This window comes from Impatiens glandulifera, chromosome 6 (genome assembly GCF_907164915.1).
Source record: "Impatiens glandulifera chromosome 6, dImpGla2.1, whole genome shotgun sequence".
NCBI lineage: Eukaryota > Viridiplantae > Streptophyta > Magnoliopsida > Ericales > Balsaminaceae > Impatiens > Impatiens glandulifera.
Genome location: NC_061867.1, coordinates 3,436,212 through 3,461,026, shown reverse-complemented (window position 1 = coordinate 3,461,026; position 24,815 = coordinate 3,436,212). Strand labels below are relative to the sequence as shown.

General features: G+C 27.5%; 3 protein-coding genes across 5 annotated transcripts; all 3 read left to right on the top strand.

Moving 5' to 3' along the window:
• The first annotated feature begins 3,130 nt into the window (after positions 1–3,130).
• Positions 3,131–5,720, top strand: LOC124941971 (tubulin beta chain-like). Its single transcript, XM_047482363.1, has 2 exons — positions 3,131–3,888; positions 4,895–5,720. Exons 1-2 carry the CDS (start codon positions 3,225–3,227, stop codon positions 5,557–5,559), a joined length of 1,329 nt encoding a protein of 442 aa, XP_047338319.1. The 5' UTR covers positions 3,131–3,224; the 3' UTR covers positions 5,560–5,720.
• Positions 5,721–8,006: 2,286 nt separating this feature from the next.
• Positions 8,007–12,445, top strand: LOC124941970 (pentatricopeptide repeat-containing protein At2g41080). Of its 2 annotated transcripts, XR_007099651.1 has the most exons (3): positions 8,007–10,292; positions 11,351–11,706; positions 12,359–12,445. XR_007099651.1 is itself a non-coding variant. In XM_047482362.1 (2 exons), exon 1 carries the CDS (start codon positions 8,289–8,291, stop codon positions 10,281–10,283), a length of 1,995 nt encoding a protein of 664 aa, XP_047338318.1. In that variant the 5' UTR covers positions 8,007–8,288; the 3' UTR covers positions 10,284–10,292; positions 10,738–11,206. The 2 variants fall into 2 exon arrangements, 1 of the variants encoding a protein (XP_047338318.1); XM_047482362.1 differs by lacking the exons at positions 11,351–11,706; positions 12,359–12,445 and adding an exon at positions 10,738–11,206.
• A 7,706-nt stretch (positions 12,446–20,151) lies between these two features.
• Positions 20,152–20,963, top strand: LOC124942532 (FCS-Like Zinc finger 3-like). 2 transcript variants are annotated; one of them, XM_047483059.1, is made up of 3 exons: positions 20,155–20,303; positions 20,376–20,474; positions 20,555–20,963. In XM_047483059.1, exons 1-3 carry the CDS (start codon positions 20,227–20,229, stop codon positions 20,748–20,750), a joined length of 372 nt encoding a protein of 123 aa, XP_047339015.1. In that variant the 5' UTR covers positions 20,155–20,226; the 3' UTR covers positions 20,751–20,963. The 2 variants fall into 2 exon arrangements, with proteins under 2 accessions (XP_047339014.1, XP_047339015.1); XM_047483058.1 differs by having other exon boundaries at positions 20,152–20,474.
• Positions 20,964–24,815: the final 3,852 nt, after the last annotated feature.

Here is a 24,815-nt window from a genome sequence, read left to right as displayed (position 1 = left end):
TGTTGTATTTTTACCGTAAAATAAAAATCACAGTGAAACCATACATACATTTGCCTCTTATAAAATGGGTGCATCAATCAATCCCTTGTGAAATTGTCTTTCATTGTGATTAAGCTAGTTTTTTACATTTCTAACTATCAGGAATAATATCACAATACAAAAAATATATAGAATTAACCTGAGGACGGAAAGGTAGTATTTATTATGATTCATGTATCCAAATCAACTTAGTTGATCATAGTTACAAATGTACATCTAAGCTCAATTCATTTCCATATCAAGAGCATTTGTCATGATTTTCTTTTGTTGCCTAGAGAAATTAGAGATTGAGACAAGATCCTTTCACTTCTCACATTCTCTCAGGAACAAGAACAAAGATGTTGCGATGATTATATAGGAAGGAACTTGAACCGTTTTTTAAATATATATCATTATGATTTATGTGCATAGACTTAGTCTAGTACTAGCAGTGCATCGGTCATCGATCCGAGAGGTCATAATTACCGCAAAAAACTATATGAAGGTATTTTTTTTATACTACTAACACTTGTATTTCTATTATGTCCAAGCCTGGCTGAGGAAGAGTTACAGGGCTTGGTAAGCTAATATCACACCAACTGACTAATCAGACGCGAGCCCTTTCTCGGACGAATTCCTCATTTTGCTCCTTAGCTTACGGGGGTATTAGCAGCTTTTCAGCTATTGTTCCCCGAAGTAGGAAGACCTAATTGTGCGTGTTTGTCACCAAGCCAGCTACTTTCCTATTTAATTTGTCAAAGTTTATCATAATTGATATTGGTTTAAATACAATATTTTGTGGCATTGGATTCCAACACCAACCATCTACAATTAGGGTCCATAGAGACATATTGATTGTTGATGAAGACCGACCAATCTCTCACCATATGATCATCTTCAATTATTGTTGCTTCCTCCTCTCCCCATGTTACTAAAAAGATCAATTAATATTAATGTACATTGAAAATATAACATAACATACAATATATGTATGATTAGGATGCCTCAATTAATCTATTACAATAACTTCCTGTTTTAATTCATCATTTCAACCTAAATACTTTCATTAAGAATTGAATATAATATCTTAAAGTGACAATAAGTCACTTATAGTGGGTAACATAATATATCTATATAAACAAATCTAGGAACAGATTAATAATGCACATAAAAACATCTTCATGGCAAAAAGACCAAAATACCCTTGTTGGTTGACATGTAGAAATCTATATTTGTTTAAAATGATTCTATAACTTAGCTTCACCGTCAATATTTTAAGTTGTCGGCATACCATCTTCTTTCTTGTCATGCCAAATGGATGAACAAAGTAAATCTGCCGAATTACTCAATAAATATATATTTTCACGAAACAACATAACTTGTAGATCTTATTACGATTTGACATATTTTAGGATTCTTTTGATACTATTAGTAGTCGTTTTTGTATTTAGTGACAAATTTATTTTATTTTTGCTAGAAGGGCGACAATTATTTAGTGGAGCATGGATTGTATCATTTTCATACACATAAAAGTAAGCTATTTTATATGTTTTTAAAGTTGAGGGGCTTATGTTCAGATATAGTCAAAGTTGAGGGAAATTTGTGTATTTTTTCCTTAAAATATTGAAAAAAGTTGTCTTATAATTGCATAAATACAAAAAACTATTGACTAATTATGATATATTATGTATATATAAATAAATAATGGAGACAAGAGAATCAAATTGATTGTTATTTCTCTTCTACCTAATGGAAAGATGGGAAATCAAATCAAACGCCATAATGGGAATATATTTAGCTAAGATGCAATGGCCTATGTTAAATAACTTATAATAATATTTTTACTATTCATTTTAATTTTCATATAAATTTGTTAGATAACCCATCAATATCCATCTAAATTTATAAGATATGATTTTCATATTCCTATAATATAACCCTCAAATTATTACATACTTTATATATATAAGTCTTCATCATTATTTCATATGAAACCCTATGAAAACGAGAGATCATAATAATGAGTCCATCAATGATTTTAGTACATATAATGTTTACTGGTGTTGCAATGGTTAGGTATGGATGATAACTTACTTGTGACAAGTAACGAGTAAGGATGATAACCGAATTGTCTCGTTTGAAATAATTTTTCTCCAGTTTGATTGATAGTCGATTGAGAATGAGGTGTTTAATTGTGTATATGATACTTGTGTCCTTCACTCGGAGATTCTACCATGATTCTGTCACGAACACCCATCAACACGATTAAATATATAATATCACAAACATATTTATTTACTATTGATATTTTATAAAAGTTTTGAATTTATTTTTTTATAATAATATGAATAAACATATTAGATTATATATATTACATAATAACATCGTCTAATAGATTTTTTTATTAGAGAATACAATATAAACAGTCAATTCTCTAACATGACGAAAATGATAAATGAATTATTCACCTTGTCATTCCTATAATGACAAACCCTACTTCTTAGTCACGATTAGACTTCAACTACTCAAACCTAACCCCACGACTCCAATCCGATTAGAGTATTCCATCAATCAAGGTCAAAACTAGAATTTGAAATCTATCCAGCTTAAAAAAACCTTCACAAAATTTATCCGGGCTAAAAAGATAATAATCAAACAAGCAAACAAAAATTATGGTTATTTATCTATAACAACGGTAATCGGCTAATAACGACAATATTTCCCATAGATGTTTCTTCATTCATACTAAACATTTTGCACTTCTTACGAATGATATGGTTATTTAATTGAGAAAAATACACCACACAAACAAACAAAATAGTTGAACTTAAATCAATAAAAAAATTTCTCTAAATTATTTTGAAAAAAAAAATATATTAGTTTAAAATGAATTAATTGAATGAGACAGATGAAAGCTCGGAGGCACCTAGTTGTCACATTCCCATCCAGCTCACTAGTCTTATTTAGGCAGTTGCCATGTCCCCCATCCACATGAAGCATAATTCCTAATAATTTATTTATAAAACTAAATACAATTCAATTAAATAAACATTCACAAACTATACAAAACTTAATTTATTTTTCAATCAAGTCCAATAATAAACCAATCCTCCTCTACATAAACCAATCTCAATTAAATCTCCCTTCACTACTTCTTCAATCTCGATCTCAATTCAATCTTGTTCGATCTCAATCCAATAAAAAAAATGAGAGAAATTCTCCACATCCAAGCCGGCCAATGCGGGAATCAAATCGGCGGCAAGTTTTGGGAAGTCGTTTGCGACGAGCACGGCATCGATGGCTCCGGCAGCTATGTCGGTAACTCCCCACTCCAACTAGAAAGAGTCAACGTTTACTACAACGAAGCTAGTGGTGGTCGTTACGTGCCACGCGCTGTCTTATTAGATCTCGAGCCCGGAACCATGGACAGTCTTCGGGTCGGACCTTACGGGAAGATATTCCGACCCGACAATTTTGTTTTTGGACAAAATGGGGCGGGGAATAATTGGGCAAAAGGACATTATACAGAAGGGGCAGAGTTAATTGACTCTGTTCTTGATGTTGTTAGAAAAGAAGCGGAGAATTGTGATTGTTTGCAGGGGTTTCAGGTTTGTCATTCTTTGGGAGGTGGAACGGGATCGGGGATGGGTACTTTATTGATATCGAAGATTAGGGAAGAGTATCCGGATAGGATGATGATGACTTTTTCGGTTTTTCCGTCGCCGAAAGTGTCGGATACGGTTGTGGAACCGTATAATGCTACACTTTCGGTTCATCAGTTGGTGGAGAATGCTGATGAGTGTATGGTGTTGGATAATGAAGCTTTGTATGATATTTGTTTTCGGACTCTCAAACTCACCAATCCTAGCTGTAAGTCTTCTTTTCTTTTGTTTCTTTTTAATTCGAGTTTAATTCTTAATTATTTTGTTTGGTTGATGTTATATATTTAAGTATGTTTATTAATGTTGTGGGTGAGAACACAAATATCTATCATCCTTTCCTTCATTCTCGATCAACTATTAATCGAATCCATAATCCATAATATGACAATTCGAATCGAACATATGTGGGGTATTTTTTTTAAGGTCCCGAGAATAGATCGGATTATAATTGTCATCCTTAGTAATGTCTAAGGAGGACAATTATATTATACCTACGTTTTCGATCCGTATTTCATTGTTTGGGGTAGGTTTTTGTCGGTTTGATCTTGATCAGAATGAGACAGGATGATATTTGTTTATTTTATTCCACATTAAATACTAATAAACATAATTAATTATATTTATTCATTCTTCTTACTAAGACTAGTTTCGTGTCTATTTTTTTAAGAAATTAACCCAAAATCTCATTTACCATATTTTCATCAATTAAATGGTCATTTTAAATAGATAAAATATTAAAATATCCCATCATCTAAATAACCCTTTTAAAATCTAGTTTATGTTTACACCAAACAAGATATTTTATTAAAAAAAAAGTTTAATTCCTAAATAAGTAACATTAAACGAGCTCTAATAGTTTTAAGTTTATTTTGTTTATAAAAAAATAATTATATACTATAAAAAAGAATAAGAAAATTTAATAAATATGATATAAACCTTGACTCGCACAAATTCGAAATTGAATTGGGTGAGATAATCGGTTGTAAAAGAAAATTTTTGAAATAAAACGAGGATGGTAAATGCACTTCCAAACCTAATATGAATTATTCTCTTCCCTAACCATGACACCTTTTAATGAAGACTATCTAAAGGATCCAAACTTGAGACATATTATAGGTAAAATTATATACAAGTAGTATAGTTTTTAAGTTTTAGGTACATTTAAGACAATTTTTTATACTAATTTACTAAAATAATTAATCTTATTGAAACAGTTGGTGACCTAAATCACCTAATATCAACAACAATGAGCGGAGTAACATGCAGTCTTCGTTTCCCCGGCCAACTAAACTCGGACCTTCGCAAACTAGCCGTAAACCTAATCCCATTTCCTCGTCTCCACTTCTTCATGTTCGGATTCGCCCCACTAACATCCCGAGGTTCCCAACAATACCGTTCTCTAACAATCCCCGAACTCACCCAACAAATGTGGGACTCCAAGAACATGATGTGCGCAGCTGATCCTCGCCACGGTCGTTACCTAACCGCATCGGCAATGTTTCGTGGTAAAATGAGTACAAAAGAAGTTGACGAACAACTTATCAACGTTCAAAACAAGAATTCATCGTACTTTGTTGAATGGATTCCTAACAATGTTAAATCGAGTGTTTGTGATGTTCCTCCTGCTGGTTTATCGATGTCGTCTGTTTTTGTGGGGAATTCTACTTCGATTCAAGAGATGTTTCGACGTGTGTCTGAACAATTTACGGTTATGTTTAGAAGGAAGGCGTTTTTGCATTGGTATACGGGCGAGGGAATGGATGAAATGGAGTTTACGGAGGCGGAGAGTAATATGAATGATCTCGTGTCGGAGTATCAGCAATATCAGGAGGCGGTAGCCGGAGGCGAGGTTGAAGAAGATGAGTATGAGGAAGCTTGAACAATTTGTTTTTGTATTGATGGGTGTTTTGTAATTGTATTATTGCTTTTGGTTTTGTTTGAGCATTATTGAAATGTTTTGTAATGCTCTAATTTGTTTATGAATTTGCTTATGTAAGTACTTGTATGGTATGTTCATTGTATATTTGGTAAGTAATAGTATTTTTCTTTTGGTGTATTTGTTGTATTCAATTCTCAATAATTTGTTTATTAATTTATGTGGGCTGTTTTATTTTATTTTTAAATTTATTTATTTATTACTTCTTTTTTTATAACCTAAAATTAAATTATTTTTTATTTTATTATTATTATTTAAAATCATAGAAAAAAAATAATACAAAATATTAGTGTCTAAAGTATCACAAAATATACTAAAACATTACGAGAAAACAATAATAGAAACATAAAAAAATGTTCAAACAAAAACATAAAAAAACTGATAACGAGTCTCTCCTCAATAAAATTAGTGAATTTATTGACCGTCTCTATCGATTTTTTTTATTAAACCTCTGTTGTTATCATAATAAGTGTCGTAGAGTAAACGTATTAATCGATCGCGATCACTAAACGTTATACAATTAATTTCGAGTCAAATGGTCCACTATAAATTAGTCGGAATAGAGACTTATCAAATCAATCTAACCGATCTCATAGTTTGTATCTAAACTTTCCAACCATTCTACATTTTTTTATTAATCATTTACTTATATCAATCATAACTCAAAATAGACAAGAAATCAGTCACCCATTTGCCTAATTTTTTTACTTTATAATTTTCAATTAATACAAATTTTAAATATTGAGATTTATTATTGAATTAATCCTAAAAAAACTTTAAGTTAAAAAATAAGTTAATCTCAATCAAATCAATAGGCATCAAAAAATCTTTGAACTTTAATATTTTCTTAGCCAAATCTAAAGAAGTTATTCCCACCGACACAAATAGACAACTAGTGTTTGTTTGGTTTGATTTGATTTTTTTAAATAATATGTTTTTAATTAAAATTAAATTATTCTAATTAAATTACTAAAATATTATAAATATTTTGATAAAAAATTTAAGACCATTCACTAAATCTAGATTAATGAATGATTTCATCATTTAAAAAATGATTTGTATTTAATAACTTGAAATTATAAACAAACAATTTCAAAATAATCAGATGATAATATAAGATTTAGAGATAATAATGAATTAAACATTGAAACCATATTTAGTAATTTCAATTATTATTTAGAAATGAATAAATAATTAACTATACAAAAACTAATATTTTGTATCCAATTATTAATAATGAAAGCCTGAAAATGATTCGATTTCAAAATGGAATGACCCTTAAATCCAAATATCTGTATACATTATTAAAATAATGGCCACCTATTGACACTTAGGATATTCATGAATCAACATTTTTAATTCAATGTATTTCGTCAATTTTATCATAATATTTTGGGTGCATCTGGATTCACTTTATAATAATTTTTTATTCTTTCAAAAGCAAATATTTGATTTATAAAATAAAGTGACTGCATGTCAGTTATAAGTTATTGAAATAAATTTTAGTTCATAATAATATTAATTAGTGATAATTTTAAAGAAGGTTTTTTTATATATAAGACTCTAATTATAAAATTATTTTATTTATTTTTAAATATAAAATATTTTAATTAATGAATTAAGTCATTTTATTGATAAGACAATAAATATTTGATTATAGATAAATTTAAAAAAATAAGACCCAAATTCATTTATAAAAAATAACTATTTGATTTGTCTTATAATAATTATTTAACGACCCAATTGATATTTGTGTTTCAAACTTTAGTCATTTTTGATGTGATGAAACTCCAATATTCAAATGTGCTATAAGAAAGGGACTTGCATTATCACATTTTTTTTTTATAATTTAAGACTAATTTTAAAATGGATAAAAAGATTGTCTTAATATATTAATTTATCAAGTTTTTTAAAATAAAATTATATTTTGAAATTTAAGTATTTTAATTTATTGGAGGTGATTTGAATGACCAAAATAATATATGAGTAAGAAAATATTTAAGAAAATTTGAATAAAAATAAACTTGGTATTTATTTTTTACTATCACTTTGAATTATATAACTTGTATAGGATATATCAATTTGAATGTATTTATGTTTTTAATTTAATAATAAAAATTAAAGTGAGATTACTCTAAAGCGAGACGAATATTCGCACTAGTTGAAAGCATAGTCAATAACTAAAATTGTGATAATAGTTTCGAGTCTCCCATTACACACTTTAAAGTTCTGAATAAAAATGAGATATTGATTAATACATTTATCCAATTTTGTTTCACTAATATTTTTATTATTAGATTGAAGTTAGAAGGATCAAACTTTTTAATTTTAAATAATAATAATAATAGTTGGACAAAAAAAAATTAGTAATTTAGTTATATGTTATAATTGTTTTATAATAAAAAAAACAGAACCAAATATTACGGCGCTGCTTCGTGGCGGGAGAAATACAACAGCCAGTAGAACTATCAATGGCGGCGTCGACGTCAGCCCTAAATAACACTACTCCATTATCAAATACTCCGAACGCCGCCTCTCCCGCCACCGTCGCCGCACCAATTCCGTCCAAACCCAAATATATATCTCCATCGCGCGTTCAAGTGAGCCAATGTCGCGCGTTCAAGTTGATTTTTATCTCTCCATAGTCTAGAGCTAAACAAAGAAAGACCCAGATGTTTAAACAGCTCTTATCGGCAGCCAATTCCCTAAAATCCCGAAGGGTTAACATTTATTGCTCTTTCTATTCAAATTATGCGGAAATTCCAAACTCATTCATCACTCTTTGTACCAAAGGTCATCTTAAGGAAGCATTCGAGAGTTATACATCAGATATTTGGTTAGACCCAGCTCTTTTCTCTCATCTTCTCTTAGGATGTGTACAGAATCGATCTTTTTCTCTAATCAGACAACTTCATTCTTTAATTATTACATCTGGTTCCTACAAATACAAGTTCGTCTACAACCATTTACTCAATGGCTACGCCAAATTGGGTCTGTTAGAAACTGCCACCAGGTTGTTCCGTGTACTACCCAATAGAAATATTATGTCTTGTAACATTTTAATCAATGGGTTCGTTCAAGTTGGGGACTTGGATGGTGCGCGTGAGGTGTTTGACGAAATGCCTGAGAGGAATGTGGCAACATGGAATGCTATGGTTGCTAGCATGACCCAATCTATGTTGAATGAAGAAGGATTGAATTTGTTCTTTCAAATGCATGTTTTGGGTTTCAAACCAGATGAATTTACTGTTGGTAGTGTTCTTCGTGGTTGTGCTGGTTTGAAGTGTTTGACTGCAGGTAGACAGGTTCATTGTTACGCTGTAAAATCTGGCTTGGAATTCAATATGGTTGTTGGTTGCTCTTTGGCTCATATGTATATGAAATGTAGGTGTTTGGAAGATGGGGAACGAGTGATTAGAGCAATGCCGGATCGTAATTTGGTTTCTTGGAATACATTAATTGCTGGAAGGACTCAAAATGGATGTGCCGAAGGAGCCTTGGATCAATACAGCTTAATGAGGATGGCTGGTTTTATGCCTAATAAGATCACGTTGGTTAGTGTTATTAGTTCATGTTCTGAATTGGCAACATTAGGACAGGGTCAACAACTTCATACAGATGCAATGAAATGTGGTGCCTGGACAGATGTTGGTGTTGTTAGCTCCTTAATAAGCATGTATTCAAGATGCGGGTGTTTGGATGAGGCTGTAAAAGCTTTCACCGAGAGAGAAGAAGCTGATGTTGTTTTGTGGAGCTCGATGATAGCTGCTTATGGTTTCCATGGGAAAGGAATGGAGGCTGTTGAGTTATTTGATAAGATGGTGAAGGATGATTTGGAGGCAAACGATGTTACGTTTCTTAGTTTACTTTATGCTTGTAGTCATTGTGGGTTGAAAGATAAAGGGATGGAAATATTTAAATTGATGTCAGATAAGTATGGAATCACACCGCAAGTAGAACATCATACGTGTGTTGTTGATCTTTTAGGACGATCTGGCCGGTTAGAAGAAGCAGAAGAGTTGATAAGAAGTATGAAAATCAAGCCGGATGCTATCATATGGAAGACCTTACTATCTGCATGTAAAACTCACAAAAATCCGAATATGGCCAAAAGAATAGCTGAAGAAGTTCTGAGAATCGATCCTTACGATTCTGCTTCTTACGTTCTTCTGGCGAACACTCAGGCTAATGCTAAAAGATGGAATGATGTTTCTGAAGTGAGGAAAGCTATGAGAGATAGGAGTGTTAAGAAGGAGCCAGGTGTGAGTTGGTTTGAGTGGAGAAACCAGATCCATCAATTCCTTATGGGTGATAAATCCCACAAACGATTGGTTGAGATTGACAGTTATTTGAAAGAGTTGACTGCGGTGTTGAAGTTGAAGGGATATGTACCAGATATAGAAGGCTCGGTTTTACACGATATGGATTCTGAGGAGAAGGAATATAGTTTGGCTCATCATAGTGAAAAGTTGGCAATCGTTTTTGCTTTAATGATTATTCCAGAGGGCTTACCTATTAGGGTGATGAAGAATCTTCGGGTGTGTGGTGATTGTCATGTAGCTATCAAGTATATTTCTCTGATAAAGAACCGAGAAATTATTGTGAGGGATTCTAGCAGATTTCATCATTTCAAAGATGGGAAATGTTCGTGTGGTGATTATTGGTGAAGATATTGTGTAAGTAATTACTGCATTATTGATTTATATAGGCACAAATTTATCCTACATTATTCTGAACATTTTGAGATGAGATTAGTAATGAACTTTCATGCGGTTTTAGGGAACAGATCACTTTTCCTTGAGGGATATTTTTCTATAAAAAAAAAATCAACTATATCACACATTGATCAAGGGTTTTATTAGGGAAAGGTAGAAATATTTAGAAAATTAGAACTAAGTAGCTCTGCTCTAATCATACTCATGTGAACCAATTATACCTATTAAACGTATTGATGAGAACTGACTCAAGTTTATCTTTATTAAAGTCCAATTGGGTCATGGCATGAGGCTTCAACCAACACATTCCATGTTGCTATACTCCTTCTAAACATTTACTGATCCACAATGCACTTGATATCCAATTTGTCCATTTTGAATGAACCCATTGATCATTATCTTGCAGGATATGATTCTTCGTTGGTAGTACTAGACAATCTGAGACAGCTCCTAAAAACAATTGTTCATTTTGAAAATAATTGAAGATGGACTTGAATTGGATGAACAATGATTATGATCAAAGTGTGGAGTTGTTTGATTAAGGAAAGGTATTAATGGCTTGGTTTGATAGGTCTCACTGAAGTTCATTGGGATTTGGAGGGAAAGAAGGATGAAATCATAGGGAATTATAAGGGAGAGACAACAAACAAGTTCCATTGTATTGTTACTGTGTTAAAGCAGAGAAGCACAATATCATACACTCTAAACCATAGAGTAACACATTCCTTGTTAATTTTTTAAAGATCAATCTTACTTCTATCATTTTACCATAAATTTTAGTATTTTACTTTCAATTTACGATGTATACATCATTTTACACCATAAATCATAGTCAACATAAACCTCCTTTTTTTATTTATCATAAGGCTATACTTAAGGTTAATTGGCCGAGCTCATTCAAATATTAATTTAATTGTCTTTATTTTGTGTACAACTAGTTTATGTTAGGTAAAGTTTCCTATGGCCTCCTTTCATTTGACAACCATAATTTCTTTATAACAAATTTAGTGCCTTTACAGGTTTGATCTCACTAAGAATCCTCTAATTTAAAGGGAGGTCATGGCAGTGAGCGTCGTGCTACCTCTCCGGGGAATAAACCCTGCTCACCAAAAAGGAAAAAGTCTTGGCCTTTTTCATTTGTCCATTTGAGAGACTGGCTGAATGCTTTATATGATGATAACATTATTTGAAGACTGTAAATCTCTTACATAAAACTACAGAGAAGAGTTAGATTAGTGAGTTACTGTTTGTATGGACTTAATTTTTCGTTACATTTTATCTTACATATTAAGAATGAAGGAAAAAAACTTGCCCTTTAAACAGGTGTCCTTACCAATCATGCGAAAGCTGCTGCGATGAAGCCCAGAATTCACGGGTGCGTGTAGTTTATTTCTTTTGATTTGAATCATTTGATTAATCATGCTGAGTGTAGGATAAATGTTTCTTTGCCATACTTTCATGTTCTGAATGACCTGTCTATTTAGTCTTTTTTGTTATTTTGCCATCTATGGGTATAAAATTGTTGTTTCAAACATCTAACATTTTAAATTGTTTTAGCTTTTAGGAAATTGTAATCTACTTTCATTAAACTGATTGAAATTTATCACCTTTCCTTACCATCTAGGTAGTAATTAGTATATACATTTTCATGTTTCTTCAAAGTTGTTCTCTGTTTCATCCTCCTTAGGGTCTTCTTTTGACAATCACTTGGGTCTATTTCGAAAGCTGTTATTTTGTTCATAATCACGATTCCATTTAAAATTGTCAAAGTTAAATTGAAAGTGTATTTTTTTATTTTAAGAATTTAGCACGTCCGCCGCTTCAACTTAGAGTGTTCTTTGTGGGAATCAAACATTTGGATTATGATGATCTGTTTTTAGATAATAATCTTCTTCTTTTTGTACACAAGGATTATTTTCACCCTAAAACATTCAGAATTTCATGTAAAAAATGAACCAACATCATTGTTTAATTTGGTATAAAAAATTGTAACAAAATATATTTTCTACTCACTTCCAATTTTTCAGTTTCTTGTTAACCTACAGGAGTTCACACAAAGGAAACTTACTAGCAATTTTGCCCACTTTAACAACTTTCAAAGTCCACTTCCTTCAAGAAAGTATTACCAAGAAAGGTGTGGTAATTCCATTTGTATAATAAATCCTAGGTCTTGTTTGATCTAGGGTTGTTTGAATATCAGATTTTTGGGGTTATTTGGCATTAGAAGTATAACTATAAATGAAAATTGTTTTCTTCTTATAAATAAAGTAGGTTATTTTGTCCTGGGGTTAGGTTTAAATTGCTAGATTAAATAGTAGGCAATTTGAATTAATCTAATTAAAGAATGAAACTTTGACAGGTAAATGCAGAATGTTTGTTTAATGGAAGACATTTTATATTTTTGGCTTATTTAAATAATTAATTATCTTTAATTCATCAATCAAAATTTGTTTTATTTCTTTTTTAAAAATATATTTTCATTATATATTAATATTTTTTTTAATTTTTCTACTAAATAATTTGTTTTTTTATAATTCCATTCCAAAGAATTGAGTGGTTATATAAATAAAGAACATTGCTCATATTTAGTCACTTTATTATTAGTTCACATACTTTCTCATTTATATATATATAATTATTATTTTTTTACTTTTTTTTGGGTGCTGTTAATGTTTTAATTAAAGTAACATTATTTAGTTATAAATGTGAATAATTACCAAAATAAAAAAATGAAGTTAAAATTTAGATTGAGTGTAAATGTGTTATACCTTATTCCTATTGGGTGCAATGTATCTTAATTAATCTTAAATAATTAACATAGATCATAACACAAGGAATGTCAAACATGTCTTATTATATATTAAAATTATTAATAATAATAATAATAAATAACATAGATTTATTTTTATTGAATTAGAAGAGATGATGACACTAAGAATGACGTATATACTTGAGTAACTTGACCTCGTGAGTACCTAGACAAGATTTAAATATTATTTATATCCTTTTTTTTAATTGGGCGGTTGAATTTTTTTTTTTAAATTAAAAATGAAATCGATAGATTAGCGTAAATTTTTGTATATTTTTAAAAATTAAAAAAAATGGGGTTATTTTCTCAAATTGATGGAGTGATAGTTAGGTTATAAGTAAAAATTTCTTAAAGAAAACTTAAAAATCAAACAAGGGCTAAGTGTTAAAAGCTTTATGACAAAGATTTATTGAAATAAAATACTTAAAAAGTTGGAAATATGAAGAGCAGTTTATAGCAATTTCTATGAGCTAAATTCATGATTACTCTTAAATTAAAGTTTCATTAATTTAAAGTAAATTAATAAGTTTTTTTTTGTTTGAAATTCAGTTGCGATTAAAACTATACTTTTATCTCCTTTTCTATCCATAACATTTGAGTCTGTCAGACGATAAGTTTCGTTCGCCTGATTAATGGTTAAGTGTGTTTATAAACTATGTGGGTTTAATCCGCAGAAATTAATCGTATTCCGAAGTAAAACATGAACCTAACGTTAAAAACAACTATATACTTTTATAAGCTTGGAATTGGTTTTCAAACCAAACAAGTGTTAGGGAATATGAAATCATGCCTGAAATCGAGGGACACATAATAATTTAGATTAATAAAGTATGATTAAAGGAAAAGATGCACTAATTTCAAGAAAGGAATCGTACTTTATTTATCTAATTTACTAATAAAAGATTGTCGTTTTCAAATAATCTCGATTCTAAGAGAATCAAATATCTCGACAGCCTCTTCTTCAAATTCTCCTCCTAATTTAAATATTATTATTACTATTATTTTATTATTTTAATCCCTATTCTTCCACTAAAGCGACATGCTACAATTCTCACCACATAATTATTTATTTATTTTTATAATAATTAATTCTCTCCCTCCTATTAATCATATTATTTTATTTCATCATTAACCATTTTTTATTTATTTATTTTAAAATATTTGAATAGTCCTACTTTCTAAAATAAAATAAAAAACAAACTATTCTATGGGCTAAAACAAAACCGTATATCTTTCTATATTAAAAATATATATATATTTGGTTTTAATATTATTTTAAAAAAGAAATCCAATTATTGTGTTTGAATGTGAATTGAATTGAAAATGTTATAATGAATATTTTTATATTAGAAATCTGTTTTATAGAAAAATATAAATATTTGTTAATAAAAGCTTGTTTGGTTTTTTGTTTTTTAAAATCTTGATTTATTTAAAATAATATTGATAGACAATAATGTTTTTTTTATAATATTTAAATTGTATTAATATATAATAATATTTTTTTAAAATATAAAATATTTTAATATTTTAATATTTTAATTAATTAATTGAATGATTAGTTTATGAAGAATGTTTGATTAGGGTTGAATTTGTTAAGTTTTAATATATATTAAATAAATTTTATAATTAATTTATTAAAATAGTTTAAACCATCATAGTCTTATTTAATAACATATTCTTCCTTTGATAATTAAATTATAGTTTTTTTATAAAGTTTTTTTTTTTGTAAAGATGACGTGTTAGCTTATAATTAATTTATTAAAATGGTTTAAACAATTCGATAGTCTTGTTTAAAAGACTAAAGACATATTCTTCGTTTGATAATTAAAATAATAGTATTTTCTTTTAATCTAATAAAATTAAAAAATTAAAGAATTTTAATAAAGAGTGACGTGTTAGTTTGTATGAAATGCAACGTGGCAAGCAACAGCTGCTGTGTTAGCAGGTGGTAGCGTACACGTGTACCCATTATTAAGAAACAAGGTGACGTGGCAATTATTAAGTGTATAATAATAAATATTATTTATGGGAGAGCGGTTGATAATTTAAAATATAAAATTCCTCGTGAACTGCGATTTCCCAAATTTCACTCCACCCATTTATTACTCTTTATTTATTCCTTCAATAAAAAAATATCTTCTACATTAAGAAAATCAAAATTTATAAGTTTACTCCCTAATGTTTTATACATGTCTCAAATTGGACTTTAAGACTTATATATCAACACAAATCTCAATTCTAAAATATTTAATTCTTTTTAAAATTTTATAATCAAATTGTTTGTATGTAAGCTTGTTGGGTGGTTTTGCTTTAATATATGATCTTAGGCAGATATTTGATTTTTTTTAATAAAATAATGTTAAATCATTTTAAAAAATATATCAATTGCATTTAGATTATTTTTGTCCAAGTGCTAGATTACTTTCATTTTCAATTAGTTTGAAATTATGTTTTCTTTCATTCAATAATGAGGATACATTTTCACCTCATTTACTTACTTTAACTAAAGGATTGATCATATATGATTAGGAAAATATAAGTTCAGACATCGAACACAAACAAAATAAAAATAAAGTTTGAGTTATCTATTTTTGGGTTTCGATAAGATGTTCATATTTAACCTAAATAATAAATATATCAAAAACAGATAGACTTGAAATTATCTAAAATAGATTTGTCAATTTGTCTATATATTTTTTTATATGGTCTTGTGTTTGTCATTTAAACTCTTCACTCATTTCCCCTTAAACATTTAAAATGTTGATTAGGTTTCAAATTAACTCATTCTCTTTTCTGTTCCAACTTTCAACCATTTGTCTCGAAACTTCTCACTTCTTCTCAATGTCAATATTTAATGTGTAGCAGTCGATCCATCATTGACCATCGAAGTTGCTCGGAATAGTTGACATCGCTGTACATAATTACATTTTTTTCTCAATTAATAAGCGAATTTATAATTTGACTTCATTAATTTTTTTGTTGATATGATTTTAATTTGAAATATACAAATCAAAATGAGTTATGATTAAGTTAGGTCGATTGGGTTTAATTAAGTTAATTTCAAATAAATATATCAAGTTTGATAAATATTTTGACACAAATTATTAAATAAATCGAATTCAATTGCTTTGCTTAGCCGTATACCGAACCCTATTTCTATTGTCCTCCTACACCACATGATGAAGTGTCTTCAACAAAAAAAAAATAATAATTAGACTTTCATAAAAAAATAATAATAATATAACATTTAAAAATTCAAACAAAATAAAAACAATTTCATGTAATTGATGAGAAAAAATTCAAACTTAATCCATTCTCAAATGGTGCTCTATTATGTATAAAGAACATATTTAAGGGCTGATGTGATTATATGGTATAAATATGGGGGCTATATTTTTATTAAAAAAAGAGTAAAAAGGCAAGACTATAGAAAGTCACAAATCACAATAATGCCATTTGGGTAGCAACAGAAGTGGTGGGGTTAAAAGTAAGTAATGACGTTAGCTTTTTGTACGATCACTTTCTCTCTCTAACTTTAATTATTTATTTATATTTATTTATTTTTTATATATATATTTTATTTAGTTTGAAAAACAAGCACAAAAACTGTGGGCCACTCTGATTATGTGCGCGTGCATGTAACTCTCGTGACTTTACCATACCGGTCTTGTTTTGCAAGTCAATTTTAAATCAAAATTATTTATGCCTTGTTTGATATAGTCTTATTTATTTTTTTAATTTTTTTAAATGTAAAAATATATTATAATGGAATTATAGAGTTTTCTTTTTAGTGTTAAAATGTATATTTTTTTTAATTAGGATGTTCTTGTTATTTTATCCAACTTGAATAAACATATTTTCATGCTTTATTTGTATCACTTCAAAATTTTATACAATTAATAATCAAATAGGCTTGTTGTAGTTATAATTTTGAAAAATATGTATTTCTTTTTTAAAAGAAATGTTAAGAACATTCAAGATGATATAAACATATATTTTTTTTTATCATTAAACTCCAAACAGCACCTTCATTGACGTGGGCCATGGTAGAGGACTTTCTAGACGTTGGTTGGGGAAAATAATAAAGCATTTATGGTGAAAATTTAATTGATAATAAAAATAAGGAATAGTCTAAGGCACGATTAAATTCTTTACAGTAATTCTTTTTATTATAAAAAAATATTTTATTAAAATAAGTAAAGCTAATAGTTTAACTTTATTAAAAGTAAAAATATTTTGTACAAATTTGTTTACTTGGTGGGTTATTTTTGAAAAGATATATAAAATTTAACAATCTTAACATCCACTTAAAAAAATGTGAGATTTTTCTTCAAATTCATTTATGAAACACTCTCACATTCACCTATTTAAAATTATTGTTTTCAATTTTCTTATTATTGAAAAAATGATGATAAGATATTAAATTTTTTATATTATTATAATATAATATTATTTTTCATAAATTTATTTATTTTTCTTTTATTTTTATTTAACTTTTATATAAAAAAATTTCGTGTTATGTGACTGTATTGTTTGGTTTAAATTACTTTATAGTTTTTCATTATATATAAATAATTCTAATAATTTAATAATAATCTTATTATTTGAATAGTAAGAAATTTTAGATTAGTTAATTTATTTTAAACTCCAAACAATAATAAATGGACAAGCCATGATACATGTTTAAAAAAGTCTCTTTTTTCTTATTATTATTGAGTTTTTATTTAAAAATTTCTTATCAACTTTCTTATATTTAAATTTAAAGATATATAAATATTGCATAATTTCTTTTCATAAAAAAAATATTACGTAATAAAAGTGATTATTTAAGTTCAAAAAGGGTATTATAAGCTCCCACCATTCCAAACACCTTAAAGTTTGGAGAAAATAAAGAAAGGCATCTCATGTGCCGTTAGGTCGTGAGTGGGGACCACACACCCATGTCCCATAAAGCGGTCCCAATTCTTGCCGGACCACCGCACCGCATATTTCCTCTTTTTCAAATTAACCACAAAAATGCCCCTGGTCATTTCTTTTTACGACTCCCCGCCGTTGACGCCAACAATTTATTAACGTTTTATCGGGGTTTATTTGGAATCTGAACAGGATGTTTATCATTTGCGTAATAAAATGTTACAGTAATTTTACGTAATAAATGAAAAAAAAATATTATAATTAAATATATTTTAGATTTAAACATAGTTTTCTCTTTACTTCTCTGTCTTGTAACTTAATAAGTTTGAATAAATAAACTAAACATAAATTAAATTTTATTAAATATATCTGAGAATAAGTTAAATAAGTTGAGGGGATAATTTGAGTATAAGTTGCTTACCCTTAGTTACATAGTTAATGGACATTATAGAATAATTTATTTAATTTTTATAAATATTTAATTATATATATATATATATATATATATATATATATATATATATATATATATATATATTAGCCGTGTTTAATATGTTTAAAATTAAAGTAATAATTATTGTATAATTATAACTTATTTATAATTATAAATTAAATTAGTAACTAATTAAGATAGCTAAAATGTAATTATCGATCCATATAAAAACACTCATTCCATCATATGAAAACACTCATTCCATGCGCTTGAATAGAATAATTTCCTCTTTTTAAGATTCAATATTAACTCTAAATTCAATCAAAAATTTATTTAAAACGTTTTAAATTTAAAATAGTAGTTATGATTATGAAATCATGTTAACTTCTTATATTAAAAAAATAAAAATGAATTAAATTATACTATATTTGTTGTGATATGCATTCTTTTTATTTATTTATTTTTGTCTAAAAATAAATATTTTTATTTTAAAATTTATGCAATAATATAAATATAGTCTACTCACAACGATAAAAAAAAAAAAACAAGTGTTACCTTGTCACCAAAATATCCGAATCACAACGAGATTAACTATTTAAGAACATTAATAAAAACATAAGCAAAAAATGTTAAAAAACGAATAAATAAACCCAACATAAAATTCAACATTATCAAGTTCAAAGATAATAAAGAAGATTAATAAATTTAACGAGACCGTCTCCACCGATTTTTCAAAAAAATCTACTATCTCATTATAAAAATAGTATTGTGGAATAAACGTACTAATCGATCGCAATCACTAATATTATACTATTTTTTTTCGAACCAAATAATTCACCAAAAATAATTAGCTTATAAAGTAATTAAAAATAAAAATAAAAAAAATAAAAAATATATAATATAGATTAAAATTAATATTAATACTTACTTTACAAAATAACACATGTCATAATCTAAATAAAATTACATATATATTAAAATAACAAAATCACTTTCATTGTAATTTTCACCAATAAAATTGTAACTATGACATAAGCTGTAATACATCAAGAAAGAGTCTCTCCTATTTGGGTTTTTAGATTAAATTTAATTTTTCTTTCTCCTCTCTTCGTCCCTTCAATAATTTCACTCATTTTATTCATATATTTAAAATACCATTTTATTTCTATCAATTTTTCTAAATTTTAAATTATTAAATCCTATTATCTAGTGACATGCTCCGTAATTTTTAATGACAATGGGACTTAAATGTCCCAAAACTTATTATATCCAAATAAATTTATTCATATTTTATATTAGTTTTTTACGACTTTAGTCAAAATAAATCAAATAAGCCTATTTCTGACATTGAAATGCCAACTCAATTACTTTACTAATTAACTAAAGAAGAATATTAAATTTGTAGGAGAGAATGACGTAGCATAATATTATTTGTTAAAAATTTATTTATTTTTTTTATCTATTCTCACATTTGTTTTCTTCCTTTTTCTAACTAATATAATTATACTTTATTCTCCCATTCATTCATTTCTCTAAATTCTTTCAATAAGTTATTGTTATAATGGCATATTTGTAAATAAAAGCAAGATGAGTGGCAAATACATTACCAATTTTTAATTTTGCCAATAGATTCACTTACACGGGATTCTCCATACCAGCCGTGGTTTTTCTCCCTCTTTATAACTTCCCTTTCTTCTTCCCAATTCTCTCTCTGTAAATTTCTCTAGATTTCTCCATTCATGGATTCCACCGCCATTAATCGATCATGCTTTACCGATGAAGACGACGACGAACCAGGATTCTCCGGCATTTCAAGGTCAATCTACTACAATAACACTCTAAACAGACGCAATAACCTATCATCAAACTCATCATCTAGATTCAACAGATTCTATAACGAAACAAATCAGATTCATCCTCATTTCCTAGACGCTTGTTTCCTCTGTCAAAAATCTCTCCGCGGAAACATCGATATCTACATGTACAGGTTACTTCAATTCCAGATCTGTTTCTAAATCAATCGATTCGATCGATTCTATATAATAACTGTTTGTTTTGTTAATCCAGAGGTGATGTACCGTTCTGTAGCGATGATTGTAGACAAGAACAGATCGATTTAGATGAAGCTAAAGAGAAGAAGATCTGGAATCCTTCTTCTTCTTCGTCGTCGATGAAATCGTTGAGGAAAGGACAGAGGAAATCGACTTCACCGAATAGAGATCAAGGTGATTATCCTTTCTGCACTGGTGCTGTAGCTGCTTAATAATGATAATGATGATGATGATGGAAATCTACTATTGTTAGATAATTAGAAATCAGTGTTGTTACTATAACAAATTGAAGAATTGGAAATTGGAAATCTTCAAACAAGTATACTTGTAATAGATTATATATATAATGCATATTTGGCCATGTATATTAGGTCTATTATGCTGTTTTGTATGATTTTGGAGTTTGAATTTGAATTTGTATTTTTGGAAAAAAAAGTAAAATCTCCATTGATGAAGATAACAGCTTCTTCTCCATCTTCATCTTCTTCCTCTGGATTCAGCTAAACCTAATTTATCAGATTATGAAATGAATCAAACAGGGTATTAATATTAATATGTAAATTGTTTACTATTTTATTTTTTATTAACTAAAATTGAATATTTAATTATAAGAGTATCTTAGTTTGAGGTTTATTATAAATAATAAAAATAAAAATCTCACTTTTAGGTTTTATTAAAAAAATGTTAATTTTAAGTGAAATACAAATTTTGGTATGAAGAGTTAGGTGAAAGTTGAGAATAGAAATAAATTCAAATGTGAACTTAGATGTTAAGTTTTTTATTTTTACTTTTTACTTTTAATTTGATTGTTTATAAGTAAATAATGTTTGAAGTTAAAATTAATTAAGTACATGTACAAACTAAATTGAGTATAAATTAGTTATAATATGGTAAGATTGTGAATATTTTTAATTATTTTAAATGAAAATAAATGAGTCAATTAAAATTGAGAAAGAAATGATTTTAAATTTTTATCATTTTAAATTTATAATAATAAGATTTTAAGAATTTATAAACAATTTAAATTTTAGATTTTATATTATTTTACATTAAAAACAAATAAATAAAAAAGTATAATTTTTAAATAAATAAATATTTTTTTTAAATATATATATTTATTTTGTGATATTTATTATTAATTTTAAATTAATTTTATATTTAAATATATAAAATTTTAATATTAACTAAATATAAAATAATTAATTGTATATATAAATAATATATAATAAAATAATTTTTAAATTAAACACTTTATTTGGACCGTATTTGATTGAGATTTTTATACATACTTAAAATATTATTTTATTTAAATAAGATATAAAAAAAAATTAAAAATTTATTTTGTCCATGCCCAAATTAAGAGTATTTGCAAATTGGTAGTGTAGCTCATTATTATTTAAAAAAAAAATAAAAAAATTGGTGTTATAATAAGTTCTAATGATATCTATTTATATTATGAATGATATGAAACAACATAAATCATTTTATTATTTTTCTTAATAGTTAAGAAATTCTCAAACCTATGATTTTTTATTGGTTAAAATTATTTAAACGACCTTCAAATCTTATAAACTCCAAACTAAATCTCAAAGCCTTAAGGGAAAAGTTACCTCTAAGGTCTTATCCCCTAAATCCTTAAGCCATGCCTTACAAGTTTCAATTTGGAAATCCTATATATATATAAAATAAATTCTTTATAAAATAGTATATCTATATAAATGAATTATGTGTTATCTCAACATAACATTTTTATCAAATTTCAATAAAACTCATAAAATTTTAGTTCTTTCAATTGATCTTGCTTTAATTAGTCACTTTGTATGAGTTATTAGCTTGCTTAAATATATTTAGAATTGGAATAGAATTAAATTTGAATTAAAAATATTATTAAATTATGTAAGATACTTTTAAAATTGTGGGTCAAGTCAAGCAACCCATATGTCATAATAAGTCATTTCACTTAATAATTAATAGCATTATTTCTCATTTTTTTTTTTAATTTCCTCCCAAGTTGGAGGTGAAGTGGACCCCAAATTGAAGGTGTGGGACATCAATTTATTTGTTATAATAATTTTGTCTTTTAAAAAAATCTGTAATAAAATTTGAGATTTAATTTATAACCTTTTAAAATAAATATGAAATGATATAATGTTCAACTCATTTATAATAAATTAAACAGAGGAAAAATAACTATTTAATATAAATAAATAAATTATAGAAAATATACCTTATTGGCAATATTAAGGTGAAGTGGGACTTACCTTCTTTATTGCTTTTGCTTGAAAGTTTCAAACTTTTATTTTACTTTGAGTTTTATTGACTTGAACAATGATGATATGTTGAAAATTATCATGATTTTTTCTTATTTTTGGTGGATTGTATTTTTAACTTGGTTAAAAAAATGTTATATTTGTTAAAATCATTTTTATCTAAATTCTAACATGGGTTATAATATATATAAAAATCTTTCTATATTAAATTTAAATAAGGTTTACAAAAAGTCTTCCAAAAAAAAATAATCAAATTTGATTTAGCTTCAATGAGTGATTTGACTGCATTATAACTATAACATTTTTGTTTTGTTTTATTATTTCAATTTTAGTGAAAAAAAAGTCCTTAATGTCAATCATATCCCATTCAAATAAAAATGTCCCAAAGTTAAATTGAAAGTACGAGAGAAATGAACGCAAATAATAATGCTAAATTTCTCAGTAATATATTTAATGATAAGGAGAAAATGATGAAAATCGTTTAATCATAGCGACACAAACTTGATACGATTGAAAATAAAAAACTACAAAACATGAAAATATGAAGAAAAAAACACCGCTCAAAAGATTATCGAGATCATAGATTTTCAAAAAGAAGATTAGTTTACCGACTTTTCCAAATAAAAAAACATCAAAACAACAATATTATTAATGATACACATCGAACGACTCTTTAAAAAATATTTATTTATAATTTAAAAAGTTATCACGATCACAATGTCATTATCCCAATTTTAATTTAAGGCGTTAATTTTTTTTGGAAAACGACTTATCGTCATTTATTTAAAAAACCTTAAAAGGAAAAAAATCGACACGAGTTATTTGAATAAAGCTAGACAAACCCTAAACTTTATTTTTTAAAAGAAAGCTAATAAAAAAACATAATCGAGCCTTAAGTTACAAAAATGAGTAAAATGGAAATAACACAAGACAAGTCTTCAATCTTTTACTGCGCCTTTTAAGGAATAATTTGAGTGACTTCATGATATGAGATTCTCCAATTATTGCATAAGTTCAAACTTTGCTCACACGTGGGAATTTTCCTCCACGTTCTCATGAGAGAATCATCATCCGTCATAATGTCCCTCCATACCGCTTCAATATCCCTTCGAACTCTAAAGAAGGCTTTTGTATTTCTCTCAACCCAAATATGATAATGGATGAAGGCAAAACAACACTTAAAAATAACCGATCACCCTTTGCCTTAACAATTGTCACTTCCTTGATGTCCCTCCAATCCATATGAAAATTAAGAAGCTCCATGGACTTTGAAAATCTTTTCCACAACTCTCATGCAAACGGACAACACAAATGAGACAATTAACCTTCGGAATTTCCATAAACCTTCTAATACGATCCCTTATTGAGAGTCTCTCCCAAAATAATAACCACATGATAATTTGACTCCTAGGGATAATTCAAGAGGACTAAACAACATGTGACCAACAAACTATTTCCCCTCTAGAACGAATAGAATCCCAAGCTAAGTTTGAAACAAATTTATCATCATGCTCAACAATCCAATCACGAGAATCTCTACTATCATTGAAATGCACATTGTTAATAAAATTGAGAATTCTCGTACCTTCTGGAATTCGGCTTAGAAAATTATTCCTTATGAAATTTAAGGCGTTCTTAATGTGAATCAAATTTATATAAATATTTTTATAAAAAATTAACTCTCGTTCAATTTAATCGAGAGTTATATAAAAAATTAATTAGTAATAATACATAATAATACCTATAAAATCAATAAAAAAATTGATGATTTAGATATCAAATCATATGAACAATTTATAAAATAAAAAATCTCAATAAAAAATTCAACAGTCATATAATTTGTTGAAGGTTACTCCAAAGAAGAACTCATTTGAATTTCTAAACAATGAATGTTAAAGTATAAAAATTCGAACGAACTAACAAAACAATGTCAGAAAAATTTCTACAAACTATTATGAGCGACAGTTAAAATTATTTTTAATCGATGGTTAATAAGTAACGTAGAAA

What these genes read in the sequence shown, in the direction of transcription:
- LOC124941970 (XM_047482362.1), top strand. Translation starts at nt 8,289, where the DNA reads ATGTTTAAACAGCTCTTATCGGCAGCCAATTCCCTAAAATCCCGAAGG.
- LOC124942532 (XM_047483058.1), top strand. Translation starts at nt 20,227, where the DNA reads ATGGATTCCACCGCCATTAATCGATCATGCTTTACCGATGAAGACGAC. An exon ending in ATCGATATCTACATGTACAG is followed by an intron (nt 20,475 to 20,554) that starts GTTACTTCAATT and finishes TTGTTAATCCAG; the next exon opens with AGGTGATGTACCGTTCTGTA.
- LOC124941971 (XM_047482363.1), top strand. Translation starts at nt 3,225, where the DNA reads ATGAGAGAAATTCTCCACATCCAAGCCGGCCAATGCGGGAATCAAATC. An exon ending in CAAACTCACCAATCCTAGCT is followed by an intron (nt 3,889 to 4,894) that starts GTAAGTCTTCTT and finishes TTATTGAAACAG; the next exon opens with TTGGTGACCTAAATCACCTA.